This window comes from Tachypleus tridentatus, chromosome 2 (genome assembly GCF_004210375.1).
Source record: "Tachypleus tridentatus isolate NWPU-2018 chromosome 2, ASM421037v1, whole genome shotgun sequence".
NCBI lineage: Eukaryota > Metazoa > Arthropoda > Merostomata > Xiphosura > Limulidae > Tachypleus > Tachypleus tridentatus.
Genome location: NC_134826.1, coordinates 24,899,412 through 24,918,454, shown reverse-complemented (window position 1 = coordinate 24,918,454; position 19,043 = coordinate 24,899,412). Strand labels below are relative to the sequence as shown.

At 36.9% G+C, this 19,043-nt stretch overlaps 2 protein-coding genes across 2 annotated transcripts in view; both read left to right on the top strand.

Moving 5' to 3' along the window:
* The first annotated feature begins 1,671 nt into the window (after positions 1-1,671).
* Positions 1,672-3,043, top strand: LOC143245453 (zinc finger MYM-type protein 1-like). The gene is made up of 3 exons (XM_076491816.1): positions 1,672-1,738; positions 1,846-2,462; positions 2,594-3,043. The coding sequence occupies exons 1-3, from the start codon at positions 1,672-1,674 to the stop codon at positions 3,041-3,043; spliced, it is 1,134 nt and encodes a 377-aa protein (XP_076347931.1).
* Positions 3,044-6,915: 3,872 nt separating this feature from the next.
* The window catches only part of LOC143239687 (repulsive guidance molecule A-like), a 37,676-nt gene continuing 25,548 nt past the window's right edge, over positions 6,916-19,043 (top strand). Inside the window, exons 1-2 of the mRNA XM_076481058.1 lie at positions 6,916-7,342; positions 16,189-16,688. Coding sequence (XP_076337173.1) covers positions 7,255-7,342; positions 16,189-16,688 — 588 coding nt within the window. The 5' untranslated portion in view covers positions 6,916-7,254. The remainder of the gene's footprint in view (positions 7,343-16,188; positions 16,689-19,043) is intronic.

Sequence of the window (19,043 nt, the reverse complement as noted above, 5' to 3'; positions counted from 1 at the left end):
CGAAGATTAGACAACCACGATGATTTCAAGTTATAACAGATCATCAGGGATTTTACTTGATAAACCAAAGGTTTCACAGGTATTTACCCATTAATTTCATTTATCTTTTAGTGAAAAGTAAAACATAGCATGCATGTATAAGTGTATTGTGTATAGGTCAAAACCATGAAGCATTTAGCCGGTGTTGTGTCCTCTGTGAGATCATTTTGCATTGTGTATCAGCCATCCAAAATTGTACTGATGATTGTGGCATACACTTAAAATTGTGATTTACAATCCAGTTAATGTTATACTTATGATTAGATAATAACCTTACATGTTAATTGACCAAATAATATTTCTAAACAATTATAGAATGAATTTTGAAATTGTCTTTTGTTTGTTTGTTTGTTTTGGAATTTCGCACAAAGCTACTCGAGGGCTATCTGTGCTAGCCGTCCCTAATTTAGCAATGTAAGACTAGAGGGAAGGCAGCTAGTCATCACCACCCACCGCCAACTCTTGGGCTACTCTTTTACCAACGAATAGTGGGATTGACCGTCACATTATAACGCCCCCACGGCTGGGAGAGCGAGCATGTTTGGCGCGATGCGGGCGCGAAACCGCGACCCTCGGATTACGAGTCGCACGCCTTACGCGTTAGGCCATGCCAGGCCCCTTGAAATTGTCATTGGGCTATTTAGAAGTGCCTAATTTAATGTAATGTAGTAGTTACATTATTGTAACAGGTGCTTATGATAATAAGAACAATATCACAATCACAGTTTGGCCTGTATGAATAATGTGAACTTATGAAGAAACCAGCCTTTTTGTGAAGGTCAACTGCAATTTATGACCATTCAATATCCAGGGCGCAGGTTTGCTTTCTGCGACAGCGCGATTCCCACCTCGAACGCCTTAAGCGTATGATCACCGAGCCGCTGACCATGGTGTATGCTCTGCATACGGCTAACGATCGGTTTAGCCCAATCGAGATCCAGAAGCCAGCCGCACGCCACCCCCACGCTCACTCCCATTAGCTATCCACAGTTTTACAACATGCCCTATCAAAGCTGTTTGTGTTCCCTAATTAGCCCTGTAATTTTACATTATCACTACTCTCTAATTACTTACTTGTGCTATATGGTTAAAGATAAACACTTTCTCTAAGAGTATTTCACGGATATGTTCTGGATTTTCATGTGCTATTAATATAATTTGGTGATTTCAATGCCGCAGAACAGTTGTTCGTAATGTTGAACTATGTTTAGTTGCCATTTGTTACTTATTCATGAAATGACCCAATAGTATGTATGTTATATCTTTTTCCTCAGATTTCGATGTTTAAAATGAATATCCTTTGTAAGCCCTAATGCCAATATAAGGAGATAAATTCCCATTCGTTTCATATAAACTAACACAACGTGGAAGTAAGAAGTGGTACCAGCAGTCAGCCGGCTTGGGGGTCACTTTGGCGATCGCACACTCTGTATATAAGGGATTTATGTTTGTTTACGCGGCTCTCGCTCTCTCTGGTACTTGTCCTCACACTGGAACACACACTCAGCTTGGATTAATAAAAGGAAATCAAAATCAGCGACTCGTTTTCAAACAAGGACACCAACACACATGACAAGAGTCAGACATCACCCACCAAAACATAAACCAGTCATACTACACATAGGGTTGATTATGCAACACTACCTGCTACCCAAGAAGAGGCAGCGAGTAGATGGTCCTACAAACACATGTGGTGCAAGTGAGCAAGACAGTGGTGATCGTGATGGTGAGAATGCGGACACAACTAGTGCAAACCCTAGCTGCAAGAGGGCACAACTCACATCCAGGGTGAAAAACTACCACCAGGACCCAAGGACCTGAGCCAGCTTCCAGATGGTGGTCCTACCTGTCCAGACTTGAAGAGATACCCGGCCACAGAATACAGTGGCCAGTCAAGGTCATTCAACAAGAATTGGCGTGATCAGCACTCGTGGTTGGAGTACTCTGTGACTCAAGATGCTGCATTCTGCTTCACATGTTGTCTTTTCAGTCACGCACACTTCAGTAAAACTGAGAAGTCCTTCACCAATGAAGGCTTCCAGACCTGGAAGAAGGCGACCGTATCACTGAAGTCCCATGATAACTCTGCAGGACACAAGTTTGCCATGCAAGCTTGGGCAGAGTTTAAATTGCAGAAAACAAAGGGTGCAAGGATCCAACATGCTCTCGATGCAAGCCATGCTAAAGCTGTGGAGGAAAACCGACATTACATAAGAGCCGTGATAGATGCACTGCTCTTCACAGCCTGCCATAATGAAGCCCAGAGAGGTCACAGGGAAGGTAGTCAGTCAGATAACAGGGGCAATTTCCTGGAACTTCTTGACATGATTTCCAGGTATGATGAAATCGTGAAGAAGCTGAGTGGTCCTGGCAATGCCAAGTACACACACCATGATATCCAAAACGAACTGCTTGACATCATAGTTTGAATGATCAGAAAGGATATCAGCAAAGATGTCATGGAAGCTGAGAATTTTGCTCTAATGGTGGATGAAACAAAGGATGTGAGCAAACAAAACTGCTGTCCATTGTGGTAAGGCACCTCCACCAACAGAGCCTTCGCGAGGAATTCCTGGACTTCACAGCTGCTGATGGTCTGGATGCAGATCCATTGCTCAAAAACATCATGGAGACTCTGGCTAAATGTGATATTGACCATAATGCCTGTATTGGCCAGTGCTATGATAGAGCTGCAGTCATGTCAGGACACATCAGTGGCGTACAGGAGAGTTTCAGGAGAGAGGTGTCTCAGGCTGTATATGTCCACTGCTATGCACACAGGCTCAACCTTGTGCTAGTTGATTGTGTGCACAACGTCCAGACTGCAGCAGAGTGTTTTGTGGTCATTCAGAAGCTGTACAAATTCTTCTCTACATCGGTTGTGCACGAAGAATTTCTGAAGGTACAGAAGGAGCTTGAACCCGTGAACCAACACATCGGGTTGAAGCGACTGTCAGACACAAGATGGGCCTGCCAACATGCTGCTTGTCTGGCTGTGAAATGAACCATCCTTGCCATTGTGACAACCATAAAGCGCCTTGTGGAGGGGGACAATATCCACAGAGCCATTGAATCAAAGGGCCTGTGCATTCTCCTAGATCAGCAGTTCGTAACTGGTCTAGTGGCCATAGAAAAACTACTGCTGATGACAAAACAACTATCAGACCACCTCCACTCACCTGATCTGCAGCTGGCCTCTGCAGAGTACCTAGTATAATCTATCATCTCTAGTCTCTCAGAAATAAGAACTGAAACAGCATGGAAAGACTTGGAAGAGCCTGCTGAGGATACATATACACCTGGACGAATTCATAATCAACATCTAGTACTAGCCAAAGAGATGTATCAACACCAGATGCCAGGAGACACACCTTCTATATCATCATAGACAGGATGCTCAACGAGCTGAATAGAAGATTCTCCTCTGATGCCTGCAGTGTTCTGATGGGCGCAACTGCATTGAACCCCAAACACTCCACATTTCTGGACAAGCAAGCATGCTTAGGAATGGCAGCAAACTATGGTGTGGCAGAGGATGACCTCGCAGTGGAGGTCCACCAGTTGAACCGGCTGATTGCCAGGAAGAAAGACAAGGGGCAGGAAGTATGCACACCATTGGAGCTCGCGACCATGCTGAAGCCATACAAGGATGCCTTCATGGATCTCCACAAATTTGTATGCATCGCTGTGACTCTATTGTCACTTCAGCTGCCTGTGAGAGAAGTTTCTCATCTCTAAAGCTTCTCAAGACATACTTGCACAACAGCACCAGCAATCTTGCTGTCATATCAGTAAACTCCAGGAGGGCAAAGCAACTCAATATTGATACTGTTATAGACACATTTGCTGCCAATCACCAGAACAGGTGCATTGTTTTGAAGTAATATTGACTATAAACACAACATGATGAAAGATAGTTAGCCTGATAGTGACCTTACTTTTCCTCAGAGTGTATTAACTTCACATGGGATAATTCGTTTCTGCTATGTAAACTGTGTCTTTATGTTATATTTCTTTTGATTTGTAGCTTTACTCTTAATGGTATATTAAATGTTCAATCTAAGCTAATCTTGATTTTCTTTATTATTATGTATTACCTTGGGTATAAATTAGGACCGCTCTCTTTTACATATACGCATATTTTCATACACATTATTTCTAATTCGTAATAATGAATTATTAATCATGGTATGAGTTTCCAATGATAACTGCATTGAAAACGCAGTTCAAAATAGCACACCTTTCTGAAATGTACCACGGTATTTAAATTATTATAATTTACCATCTATACTTCATATTGATGGCATTTTGGGAAGCCCCTCCACAGTTTACCTCAGCCCCCCTCAACGAAAATATCCTGACGCCGCCACTGAGTGCATTTTTTTTTTTCCTTTCTAGAAGGCCCGGCATGGCCAGGTTGTTAAGGCACTCGACTCGTAACCCGAAGGTTGCGGGTTCGAATCTCCGTCGTACCAAATATGCTCGCCCTTTCAGTGGTGGGAGCGTTATAATGTGACGGTCAATCCCACTATTCGCTGGTAAGAGAGTAGCCCAAGAGTTAGCGGTGGGTGGTGATGATTAGCCACCTTCCCTCTAGTCTTACACTCCTAAATTAGGGACGGCTAGCACAGATATCCCTCATGTAGCTTTGCGCGAACTTCAAACCATTCAGAATCCTCTTACCCGTTTTTTATGCTTAGCAAAATTTATTAATGCAAGGAATGTGCTATGCGCTACACAATGTCGTTGTCTTATGTTACGACTGGCTTCGATTTTACTTTTTTTATTTGCAAAGTATTTCACATAAACTAACTTAACCCGCATGCAGTTTCCTGTAATAAAAAGAATATTACGCTGAATGCAGTTGATGTTACTGATGTGGGCTTTTGCGATATATTTAAGTCTAAATTGCGCGTGCGCAGTTTGTTCAAAAACATATGCTTGTCAATTTGTGGACGTAAAATAAGCCTTTTTTGCATATTCAGCTAACTTTGCCTTTATTATAACTCTACGCCCCTCCTCGCTAGTACAGCGGTAAGTCCACGGATTTACAACGCTAAAATCAGGGGTTCGATTCTCCTCGGTGGGCTTAGCAGATAACCTGATGTGGCTTTGCTATAAGCAAAACACAGATTATAACTTTACATTTATCTCACTTTGGAATAATTTGGCTTTGGATCGGATTCATAGACTGCTATAAACATATTTAACTACTTTTTTCTTTACTTCGTGTGTTATTCTTCATTTTAGCGAGTCTTTGTTTCAGCTCTTAAAATTGTTTCATATTCTGTATTCTATCATATTATAAATGCCATTATTGTACTTGATTGTTTACGCGTATTTTTATTAAATAAAGTTATGCCTACGTGAGTTTGTTCATTTGACCGTGTACAACTTTTTCAAATATACTAGATTTATTGACCAAACACATAATACCTTCAAGAAAGTTATCACCATTAGATTCCATCTAGAAACAGAGAGCCGCAATCGCTTGCGGATTCTTCAACAAGTATTTAGGTTGTTAGCCCACTGCACCGAGCCGTCCCTAATTTAGCAGTGTAAGACTAGAGGGAAGACAACTAGTCATCACTACCCACCGCCAACTCTTGGGCTACTCTTGTACTAACGAATAGTGGGATTGACCGTCACATTATAACACCCCTACGGCTGGGAGGGCGAGCATGTTTGGTGCGACGCGGGCTCGAACCCGCGACCCTCGGATTACGAGTCGCACGCATTACGCGCTTGGCCATGCCAGGCTACCTTCAAGAAAGCGTAGTGTAAAATGCCGTGCATGAGAGTGATAGAATAGGGAAAATTTAGCAAACGATGTTAAACTATTGCAAATGTTTTGCGGTTCGCGGCGAGCATAATATTATTGGACAACATGGGAACTATTGTCCACCTCGGTTATTCCATCTTCTAAACTAAATTGAAATAATTAAAAACAACTCTTAAAGCCAGCACTCGATATTAATGTACCTATCAAGCTTTTTCTTAAACTCGCTTAAATTTTCTGGCTCTACAACGTCCGAAGGTGACCCATTCCAAAGGCCAACCATTCTGTTAGAAGAATGAAACTTTCTTAGCTGAAGACGATTTCTATCCTGCTAAAATTTATATCTGTGTCTCCTAGTCCTACTCATCTTATTGTTAAATAAGAAAAAATGATGCATAAACATTATCAATTCCTTTTATATTGTGTTACGTATTATACTTTATTTCGACGAGTCTCTGATTTATTGTTTCATACGTTAGGTAACACTATTGCAAGAAACCGGAAATTTCAATTTGAATTTAGTAGTTAATTAAATGTTAATATGCAGTAAATTTATGTTATTTGCCAACTATATTGATATACACAATTTTCTATTTTAACACAAATATATTTTAATATACAAACAAAAAACTATATAATTTATAATAACGGTTATTACTAATAGTTATTACAAATGATGGCTTATATGGAAGAGTTTTACAAGGTTATAAACTATACTGACTCTTCTAGTTGGTCTAGAATTGAAAATTTTATCGACGATCAAGGTCCACTGTAGGAAAATTAATTGTGAGTTGATTCTGTTACGCCTCGCTTAAGCTTGGTTGCGGAATTAATATAATCATCTTGTTTGATTTCGTTTCCACTTATATCAACTGTTCAAGATATGGAATACTGCTTAATTCTTCATTAGTAAAAAAAAAACGAAGAAAAAGTAAAATTTGATAACATATGTCAACTTAAGCACACTCAAGTTTTTGCTTCAAATATAAACGTTCATTTAAACGTTCTGATCCAAATTAACGGTGCTTATGCAATTCACGCACTTGAGCTCACATCCTAAGGTAATCTGAGAATGGTAGGTGCTATAACAGTGCGCAGTCTCAGTTGCAAGAGGTAGGAATAAACTCGAACTCAATGTCCCTGTGCAGCATAAATGTTAGCGCGAGTGTCATTGTTGCGTCGTAGTAAGTTTCGTAGGTGATATTAGTTTTCAACTCAAGTATTTTAATATATTTTCAATCCTTTTTGTCTCTGTAGAAGTTTTAATAACGAAGATGCTTTAAACTTCGAAGTTCAAGGATTCAGTGTAATATCATGTAGGCTTAATTAATCATAAAAAATGATTATTTATTCATGATAACGGTGAAAAGCAGAAAATTAGTGTTGACAGCTGAGACGCAGCTTTTGGCTGCCGTAAATTCGCTCAATGGGTTGTGATGGGGATGCGGCCTAATACTGGCTGCACCTTCTCTATTCAAAGTATAGTTTTGTGTCTGATTTTTGCAAGTTCTTTTAACAGGGCAGGTAAGAAAATGCTTTGATAAAAATCTTTTATAAACTTAAATTTACGTATTATTATTTATATAAAACAGTTCGTTTGGGTTGAGAAAATATTTTACGTAGAGGGGCTAAGAAAGTCGAAACGTTGTTCGCTCCTCTACGTAAAATATTTTCTCAACCCAAAAGAGCCGTTTTTACGTATATATTTTTCACTACAAGTAGGTTTTCTCGACATCACGTATTGTTATTTGAATACCTCAAATCTGTTTCTAATCTAAGTTTAATGTGGCCTATTAGTTTTAATAAAATATTTCGGTTTAGACAGAGTCAGATAATCACTGAATTAGAACTAAAATTACTTTAAAGTTTAGAATTTAAGACCCTACAGAGTACAATACAAAGTTACAAATATATTGGCCTTACTCTGTGTGGAAAGATTCCTAACATAATTAAATTTTCTGTTATGCTATTGAATACTAATAGTAGATATGGGGTGTATAACTGATCTATATTTTAAGGTAAAAGTTAAATAAGTCGTTTGTAAGTTCCATGTAAAGAACATGATATTGGATTTGTTTTTATTAATCCTAGTAGTACTTGTTTTGATGATGATATCCTTGATGATATATTCCTTCTATAGGTTAGTTGGAATTCTTTGGATGGTATGTTTCATTCATAAGTAATTTGTGTAACTTACCAGAGGCTGGAACAACAGAAACTTCATTCAACTTTCTGGTGCATTTTTTTCTGTAGGCAGTAGATTTAATATTTCTTTAGCTACATCTTTGTGTAAGTAAACAATGTTCTTAAAGGCAAAATATCTGGTAGAGATTCTATTAAGTTGTTGACACTGTGGTAGAATAAATGTGAATTCATTGTGATAACATCTTTTGTTGCATGTTTTCGATTGCCACCAAAACTACCTGAAATATATATATATTGTATGATTTAATGTGACACAGTTTCAAGGTTGGTATAAACATACAGTCTTTCAAACATTTGGTTTCTTGAACAGAAATTTCAACTGGTTAGTTATGAAAACTGGCTCAAACTTTGCCTCAGACCAGCTGATGTACACAAAAGTAATTTTTTTGTTATTTGCATCCATTATATCTACGAGGACATGTTTGAATGCTCTGAACTACAGGATGGCCTGTAAGTCCCTACCCATCCATATATCTTATGTATCCAGTGTATCTGTGTGCTGTCCCTCATTCTCACTGCATAATATTATGCGATGCCATGTTCTGTGAGACATTTTCAAGTGTAAATGGGCTTAAATTGGCCGTATTTCTCTGACGAAAAAGAAAAATATTTATAATACATGCGTAATTGAATGTAACATGATAACATATGGATGGGTAGGGACTTACGGGCCAGCCACCCTGTACCTGTAAGCCCTGTGAAGATAGTCCTTCATAATGTTAAGCACTTTCATTACTTTTAGAAATACCAAAATGTTTAATGACATCAGCAAACTATTAATTGCATGTTTATCCTGTAAATATTATCATATGACCTACAAATAAGAAAGAATTAACCTTTTGAGGTGCTCCATTAGTAACAAGGGTTAGGTTTAAGGGAATTGTAATGCAATTAACTAGTCTTTCTTTAACCTTATTCTGATGTTATCTTCTTAGCTAATGTTTTGTGTGGTATTTCATCAAAGATGTTAAGAAAATCAAAGAATACAAAACCCACAACTGGCTTTTCCCATGTCAATGTTTTAAGCAACATGTGTGGGGAAAAAAATAAAATATAACAAATAAGTAAACAATATTTCCCTTTAGTAACTTCATGTTAGGCTTTCATTTAATTTACCACTAAATGATTTTGTCCAATTCTTTTTATCAGATTCTTCAGAATTTTCCAAACTCTGGAAATTAGTTTAAACTTGCAATTCTTATCACTACATTTAAAAACTTGTCTTATGTAATCAACTTTCAATTCCTTAGGCACATATCTATAATGTTAACCTACCAACATTGAAAGAAAGGCTTACATATCTAACTTCTTTAAAACCCAAGGGAAAACCATGCTTGGCCTTCTAGTTTGGATCATGGTGCTTTATCTACATTTAATATTTTTACTTATCACTTAGGGGTTAATATCTACATGATTCAGGTTAATTCCAATACTTTCCATAGAATTCTCAGAGCTTAGAAATATTGCCAGTACGTTCTCATCTAAAAATAGAAAAAATGTCAGTGTTCAGCCGTCTCATAGTCTTGAGTAACCTATTCTGTCAGCATCTTTTAAGGTCTCGGGTCTCCATTCTAATATTTCAGTTAGCTCTTAACAAACATCTGACAGATGTATCTGTGTGATGCAGGATGAGAAAATTAACAAATAGTTTATATGATTTGTCTATTAATTTTATAGACAAGGATCCTTGTTTCATTTTATACTTATGTCTTTACTGGCATTTTGTATTCTCAAGACAACTGGTATGGGTATTAAAACTTTAATTAAATAAAGTGCAGAGCAATGTTTTGACCTGAAGATAACCTAAGAATTCTCAGAGTCAGGAATATTGCCAATATATTTTCTTCTAAAAATAGAATAGAAAAAAAACATTTCAGTGTTTAGCCATCTCATAGTCTTGAACATTAAACTTTTCTATGGTCATCTTTTAAGATGACCTGAGAAGGTCAAAACATTATTCTGTACTTTTTATTTTAATTGAAGTTTTAATATCCATCCCAGTTGTCTTGAGAATACATTTTTTACTTCAAGTGGGTTTCTTGTCATCATGAATTTACTGGAGTTTTTGGCTTTGTATGCATTTATGGCCTTTTTCCTTTCAGTTGACCTTTTTGTTTTTAAGTTTCTCTTGCATACTTTCTTTGGCATAATCACACTCAGACTGACATGTAGAATACAAAAAATAAATAATGGCTGTATTTCAATGTTTTATAATAAAGTACACACTGTTGATAGATATTGTTTTGAGGTGTTTGTATCAATGAATATTATATTCTTCAAATGATTGGTGAGATTTGGAAATGAAATATTTATTAATTATGAATATAAAAATCTTTGTTGTTTTTACAAAATATTCCAGTGACAATATAAATATTGAAAGTACATCAAGGTTTTTCCTTTGCCTTGTATCCAGTCTCTTTTGTTGACAGATTCCTCCTTAATGAGCTGGGTTTTTTCTTGTTTCCCAAAGATTTCAGGTCAGTAGTCAGCTGAAGAGGCTACACTTCACATCTAGGGATCTTGCCTAGTTCATTGAGCTCTGTATCATTTTCTCCCATTCCTGTGGGCATGGGTGATTATGGTTTGTTCTGTTATTCTATAAAGCATCACCATTTATTTTGATTTATTCAGCTAACCACCTTTTCTATTCTGTTCTGTATTTTAGAGCCAAAGCCAGAAGGAATCTTGGATTAAGTTCACAACCAGCATATTTTCTACCACCAGTTCCAAAGCCATATGGGACAAGATTTGAAAGGTCAATGGGCAATATAACTCTGTCCCCCCCCTCAATTTTGCTCTCTGATGGCCAGGAAATGGCTTAAATGCAGAGCATTGCTGCTACTCTAGGTGAAAGCTTTTACCAGGTATCTAGCACTTCTGCTTCTTCTTCCACCTTGTTAGCCATCAAGACTCGGGCAGAGCAATCACCTCTTTCCTTTTGAGCTGATTGTCTCTATGACTATAATCGTCCCTCAAATTGGCCCTTCATCGGTCTGGCAGTACATTGGTTGGAACTGATGATATACACTATGAGATGCTGTGCTATATATCTCCTGCTTCTCTTGCTATCCTTCTGATTGTTTTTAACTGGATCTGGTAGGGGATTGTTTTTCCTGGTGCCAGGCTATTGTCCTACCTTTCTCCAAGCCTAGGAAAGATTCCAAGATTCCTTCAAACTACCGTCCAATTGCTTTAACTAGCTGTCTCTGTAAGACCTTAGAGAGGATGGTTAATGCTCGTCTTGTTTGGTTCCTCGAATCAAACAACCTGCTCTTGCCCATCCAGTGTGGGTTCCGATGACAGCATTCCCACCATGGACCACCTGATTTGACTTGAAACATCAATCAGAGAAGCCTATCTCAAACCACAACATCTTGTATCAATATTCTTTGACATTGAGAAGGCTTATGATACAACATGGATGTTTGGCATTTTGAAGACCTCCATATATATGGGTTACGTGGCCATTTGCCCATTTTTATTAAAAAAATTTTTATGGACAGGAGATTCCGAGTTCATGTGGATTTGACAATTTTCTGTTTTTTTCTACAGGAACTTGGAGTCCCTCAGGGTTGTGTTCTGAGTGTCACACTTTTCATTATAAAGATTAATACCATCACTGAACAACTCCCTCTTACTGTTGTAAACATGAGGTATATTGAGCAGCAACAACAGACTGCCCTCAATCATTTACTGAAGTGGACCACAGCAAATGGCATTAACTTCTCTCTCTCTCTCTCTCTCTAAAACCATTTGCATGAACTTTTGCCACCAGCTGGGTATTCATCCTGATCCTGAACTCAGTATTGGTGAAGTTGTGCTGTCTGTGGTCCCCGAGACAAAGTTCTTGGTGTTTATCTCTGATTGTAAGCTGACCTTTATTCCACACATCAAGCAGCTACAGGTCAAGTGTATGAGAGCACTGAATATTCTTTGTGTTCTCTCTTCTACCACTTAGGGAGCAGATTGATGTTCTATGCTAAAGATATATCATGCTGTTATTCGATTGAAACTAAACTATGGATCTCTGGTCTGTGGCTCTGCAAGGACCTCAGCCTTAAAGATGTTGGACCACGTTCATCACCAGGAGTTTTGTCTCTGTACTGGGGCTTTTTGCACTTCTCCAGTTCAGAGCTTATACACAGTGTCATAAACCTCCCTTGTACCTCTTCCATTTGCAACTGTCTTTACTGTATGCTTCGAAACTTCATTCCTTACCAAAGCATCTTATTTGGGGTTGTGTTTTCCTTCTTTGGTGGGCTATGCTTTTTCAGAACAGATGATCTGCCATTGGTCCTTTTGGCCTTCATATCCAGGTGCTGTATGATGAATTGGATCTGTCCTTGGATAACATTGCTGTATCCACTGGTCAGCCAATCCCACCATGGCTTCTTACAATCCCTAAATGTGACCTGTCTTTAAGTAATCTGAGAAAAGCAGACATTCCCACTTGGAAATATTGTCTTGTTATTTGCTGAACATCTTTTGAACCATCATTCCATTCCTATTTATACAGATGGTTAAAAATCAGGTGACTGTGTGGGCTCTGGCGTGGTTTGTTAGGGTTTGGTGGTTACGTGCAGAATCCCCTCTTCAGCTTCTGTGTTCACTGCTGAACTGTATGCCATTTCTCTTGCCCTGGATCACATAGAAGCTAAGCAGTACTCAAATTGCATATTGTATAATATCATAATATGCTCAACCTGAGGTACTTTTCCCAGATGTCTTTTTCACAGGTAGGGTGCACTTATTGATCATGAAATACAAATTTTATGCAGGTGGATCATACTTGCTATACTTAGTAAAACATAACACTTTTTCCGTATGTTGTTGCTCAGGCTGACGCCATCTGTGGTTTCTTATAAATGATAGTGGGGAGCTGATCATGGAAGATAATGGGATGGTAAACTTGTTAAATTGTTTGTTCTATTCTGTTTTTATAAAAAATAGATACCAGTATTATGCCTCAACTAGAGCATTTAATGTATTGGAAAATTATTGATGTAAAAGATATTTTTAATTCTGAAACTGTAAGATAATATTTGGGAAACATCAAAATTGATAAATTTTCTGGACCAGACAACCTTTGTTCTATAGTTTTAAAGGAACTTAAAGATTTATTTGTTAACCACTAGCTAATATTTTTATAGGTCATTGAGTAGTGGAAGAGTATTAGAAAATTGGATGTTGGTTTATGTTTGTCCAATATTTAAAGGAGATTATAAACATTGTCCAGGCAAGTATAGGCTAGTTAGTCTTACATCAGTAATTGGAAAGGTTTTGGAGAGTGCAATTAAAGCTTTATGTTGCAAAATCATGTAATGTAGTTTGATATAGTGTCAATGAACCAGCATGGTTTCACTAATGGAAAATCTTGCATAACAAATCTGACATTATTTGAGGATGTTACTGCAAGAGGTGATGAAGGAAGTACTTTGAATTTGGTTTACCTTGATTTTAAGAAAGTGTTTGATAAGATGCCTTATAAAAAACTTGTTACAAAAATTAATTCTGTGGGTGTGGGGGACATTATTCAATTGAATAGAAAATTGGTTGAAGAGTAGAAAGTAGAGTAATAAGGGGAGTTAAATCTGACTAGATCACAGTTACAAGTGGTGTGCTTCATGGTTCTATGCTGGGTCCTCTGCTGTTTGTGATCTGTATTAATGATATTGGATCTGGAATGACTAACAAAATTTTAAAGTTTCTATTGGTATTGGCAGCCATACAGTTCTTTTCTGAGACATTTCATCTGTTTCTTGCAGATTTTCATGGGATACTTTCCTCCTCCATGTTGGAATAGTTGTCAGCTTTGGCTCTTTCTCTACAAATGTGGCTTTTTTGTTTTGGAATCTTCCAAGATGGAACACTTTTTTTTTATCAAGTTTGTTCATTTCCACTTATAAATATCTCTTTTCCTCCAGTAATCTTTTTTTTTTTTTAAACTGTCACTCCTATAGCTTGCATCACATGGAATATCTGTATAGCTGCATTTGATTTTTTTCCTTTTGGTTGCTTATTTTTATTTTTGGTCATTGCATACTGCCTTCATGTTCAATGTTCAGTACCTTCTTGTTTAATAAGAGTTCCTCCTTTAGTTGTTGATGATTTGGAGTTTTATGATTGCATTGTCCCACTTCAGTCATTTCTTTGTTCTTTCCCTTTTTCCTGTATTCTTTTTTATCATATTGTGGTAGGCCCTTTCTCCAGGACTGTGGATGTCTGCAGTTGATGTTTGTATTCTTATGTTCACACTCCTAATTTTTCACTGGTTTTTCATCCACGTGAAGTGGCTGTTGATGCATTTAGACAGGATTGGGACCTGTTTATACCTTTACTTTCTTATCCTTACTTCCTTATTACCACCACATAGATGTCAGTTATCATCTTCAGGTGATTTCATTCATTCTTGCCACTCCGTGTCAAGTCTCTCTGATTTGCTTCTTCCTAGCCAACACAGATCTGGATTTCTCAACTGCTTCAGCTCAATCTGTCATTTTTGTTCTGGATTGATTTTTTCTACCTTACATTTTGTAGGTTTGGAGTGAACAGCCAAAATTGTAGTTCACCCCTTTTGATTTGGATTTCTCCTTCTGCTCTCACACGGATGTCAGTTCCAGTGGCTGGGTTTTGGATTCATAGCTGAACCAATCAACATTAGTCCTCACATTTATTTAGAGGCATCTCTGTTTCCTCATTCAGGTAGAATTTGCAGATTAATACAGTTCTTCCTTTCATGCTATCTCTCAATGGTTTTCTTATCCCAAGGATTTTATAGCACTGAAGTTAGTTCCTATAAGATTATTTTTTTGTTTTTTTTATACTGATAATCTTGATATCAGGTTTCCAGACTGGTCAAATAATTTGTTACTAGTGCATGCCCTATTCACAGATTAAGTGAAAATATGCTAAAGTTGAGATGAAAAAAGGGTACAATCCTCTTTCCTCCTCCCACCAGATGGCTTGGTTCTGGATAGTAGTTGACTTGCTGGTAGGTTGGTCTTCCTTATTACTACCACATGGATGTCAGTTCTCAGTGGCTAGGGTTTGGATTGCAGTTGACTTGGCATGTACAGTCTTTCACACCATAGTCACTCTACAGCTAGAGGCACATCCTTTTACTCTCACCCACATTGATGTACTCTAAGAGATCAAGATTCCAATATCATGTTGTTCGGATCCATACCTAACCACTGTTCTTTCCCTTTAGAGGTGCTCCTTTCAATTTCTGGCCATGTCTACAACACTGCTTTCTACACTGGGAGAAGAGTATACCTGGTACAGAAGTGGTATGGTCTCTCACATATTCTTTATTGCAAGGATTTTACTCATCTAGAGTGTTCTTTTGGTGTTTTTGAAGAATGCTTCAAAATTCAATGTGGGATTCTAGATTTTCATGTGAGTGGGGGTAATATTCCATATTAGAAGTTATAATTTTCATGTACTGAAAATGTATTTCCAATAAGCTCATCTCACACTTCCCATTGTTCTTCCCCACTAACAACTGTTTTTGTTTTTTTTTCATTTTTTGCAAACATTCAAGGTGAGTAGTTCTATAGATTTGAATAGAGGATGTCACATGTGTCAAGAGTGAGTGTTGTGCTCTTATTAGTAGAGATTTGCCACATGATAATTTGCATGATAGATACATTGAAATTAGCCAATTCCAGATGGATGGGTGTTTTCAAGGCTTGTGGCATGAGCAAAAAAATTGCATGTAGAGGGAAACACTGAACAAGAATAACTATTTATGTGAGAAGAGTTAAGTACCTATTGGAAACACATTTTTGGTTTTGGAAAATTATAATTTTGTGAAGGGTGAATTTGACTTTCTTTGCAGCATCCTGTTATATGGTCTTTGCCAACACTGAGTGCTCAGGGTGCTAAGACCAAGTCCCAACTGATAGAGTGTGAGACCTTGAAAATCTGGTCTTTAGCTCTACAAGATCAGTTGTATCATTTTAGAACTAGTAAAAGTCTATTTGTCAGTAAGATATTATTTTTCTAATTTTAACTTCATGGAATTATGATATTAAAAGTGTATTTACATTTTGGTTTGGAACATATTTGATTATAAAAACTGTAATTGTATTCATAAATAATTATTTGCTGCAATTTTCATTTTGTTCTTTACTATTCAACTTATCATGGGAATTTTATTTCAGGTAGTTTCAATTGCAAAGTGGAACATTGTTCAGCACAATACCAACGAGCCACACATGCACATATAGAGTTCATTCGACCAAGCTCAAGCTATTATTATTGTACAGTGCTTCATAGTTACAGTAATTGCATCAGAGCAACTGCAAGAAGTTGCCGTGGAAATCTCAACTATCATACTATTTCATCACTTGTGATGCAGTGGTTTGATGAATACAACTGCTCAGATATTATTTTAAATGGTATAATCCCAACAAAACCAGTTTTCACTCACAGGCCAACACCAGTTCTTCCAGCAATATGTTCTTTTGCACCAAGGAATCCAGGTCCAATAAGTTTCAGCCATTGTGGGCTCTTTGGAGATCCACATCTTAGAACATTTTATGATGAGTTTCAAACCTGTTATGTACAAGGAGCATGGCCACTTATTGACAATCCTTATTTAGCAGTGCAAGTAACAAATGAGCCAGTAACTGATGGTTTTAGGGCAACTGCTGTTAGTAAGGTGAGTAGCTTACAATGCAGAGTCATAACACTTTATGCAGTTTATCAATAATTTCTGCAGAGAACTTGTTGCAAATAACAATATCAGTCATGTTGAGAATCTAGAAAGTTTGAACATTAGTAAAACATGAAATTTGTAATCCATCCTTAAAAATGTGTTTCACTGACACAAATGAGCACTCTGAATTCATTGACCTGTATTCATTTAAAAGCATTGAAAAAGTGAATATTTTGTTGTATTTACAATGTACTTCTATAGGTACAGTTGTTTCGAAGAAGCCTTGAAAAGTGAAATTAATAAATATTACCCATTGTCTAACTTGTGCAGATGCAGTAAGTGTTCTAAATAATACAATATTTTTAGTTCTTTAATTTTAATATATTATTTATTGTATTACATATAAAGTGCACATCAGTTCTGGTCATCTAAAACTTGTAAGTATAATATAGCAACTACTTAGATCCTGAGTCTTAAACATTATAGAATATGTGGAGAATGTTTGTTTTTAACTTCACAATATTACAAAGTTGTCAGTGTGAAAGACTTGTAACTATTACAAGTTTTTCTCTAGTTTTCATAAGCTTATATGTGCTGTAGTGCTAACTTCCATAACTATTACCTTGGAAGATAAGTAGTGTATCTCTGAGTTCAAGCAAAAAATACCTGAAAATATTATTTTGACTTTGTAATACTGCATTTTTGGCACCTGGAGTTCTGGTACAGTAGCATGTTATGACTTTCTGTCTAGAAGTATAGAGAATATCAAGTATTTTTGTTTTTCTGTGAACTCTGCCTGAAAGATTCAAGAAGTAGAATGTCCACAACAATAGTCTTTGTTAACAAATAAATTTCAAAGTTCCAGTCACAAGAGAGAACAAAGGCAAGTCTATAGTCTTGGTTGAACTAGTAGAGGTGTGCAGAAACCATTAATAGATTTCTCTTACCAGTTCAGTATGAATCCTTAGTAAGCAACACTAAAAGAAAGTTAAAATGTAAAGTAAAAATAATCCATTAAGTTCAAGTGAAATTCAAGCCCCTAGGATCTCAAACACAGGGTATCTTTTAAAATTAACAAATGTTAAAGCTTGCAAACTACATCTGGCTCAGTCTAAAAGCTGGATAATGCTGTATAACAGCAAAGGTATACTGAATGAACTCTGCTGATTCTAGATGTATGTTTTTATTTCACTCTAGTTTCATAGCTTATTCAGGTAGAAAAATAATATTAATTATTGAAGTTTATAAAAGTTTGTCTTTTGAGGAGTAAACCTAGTTTTATGTAAAATATATAATAATATCAGTGAAGACAGATTAGCACATAATTGAATCTTGCATAAATGACCTTTATCTACTGTGATTTGAGGAAGATTTTCAGACTATAATGAATCTCTGTGTGGAAACATACCAAACTTTGAGCCTCTGTTTTTCAACATTCATAACACCAAGGTGCTTTGTAAGCCTGCCCCAGGCCACAAATGCAATCCACCACAAATAACCATCAAAGGAAAGATGAGGTAGTTGAGCAATTCTCTAAGCTCAGAAGTTGTCTCTCTCAGAGTGTAAACATCCATATAGACATTGAGTAGAGTATCTTAATGTGCAAGAGCTTCTTTCTGGCAACTGCTTTGTTATGTTTTCATTAATTGTGATCACCACAAAGATGCTAAGTTTTAGGTTTGTAAAGCAGTCATCCTCCTCCTACTTCTTAATGAATATGTAAAACTTGCCATGCATTGTTACAACTCTGCTACCGTTAGTAACTGTACTTCTCTTCTGCTAAGACTGATATCTGAAGAGGAACATGTATAACAATGCCAAAAGCCCTATGAGTGGGGAGGGCTTCTTCTGTACTTAACACCTACTATACAACTATTTATCTTCAAAATGTGCCTATTAGCAGTAAATGGAAAGCTCCAGATTAAAATTCTGTTGTTACACCACCACAATTCCTTCTTCTTACTTATTTTGTGATATTGTCAAGTTAAACTCCTTTCCTTAAAGGTATTGGGGTGGTATATTTTATAAAAGGAGGATCAGCAAGATAAGTTACAAATTAAATCTGAATTTAACTGAACTAACTCCATTTACAAAATAAATAGACTGGACATGCTAGGTAATACAAAATGAAAGTATCTTTATTCAAATCAATGGACAAACATGGGTTACATATCTTTGTTTTTGACACTGGACTTGCATGAGATCCTGTATAGACTGTTTTAAATCTAATGTTTACTAGTTAATGAGAAATGTAGAATTTACTTATAGTGACTAGTGCTACCTATCTGACTGGTCATTCTCATTCAACATAGTGGACTCCATAAACTTTAGATGTTATATGCTCTATAACTGAAGGAT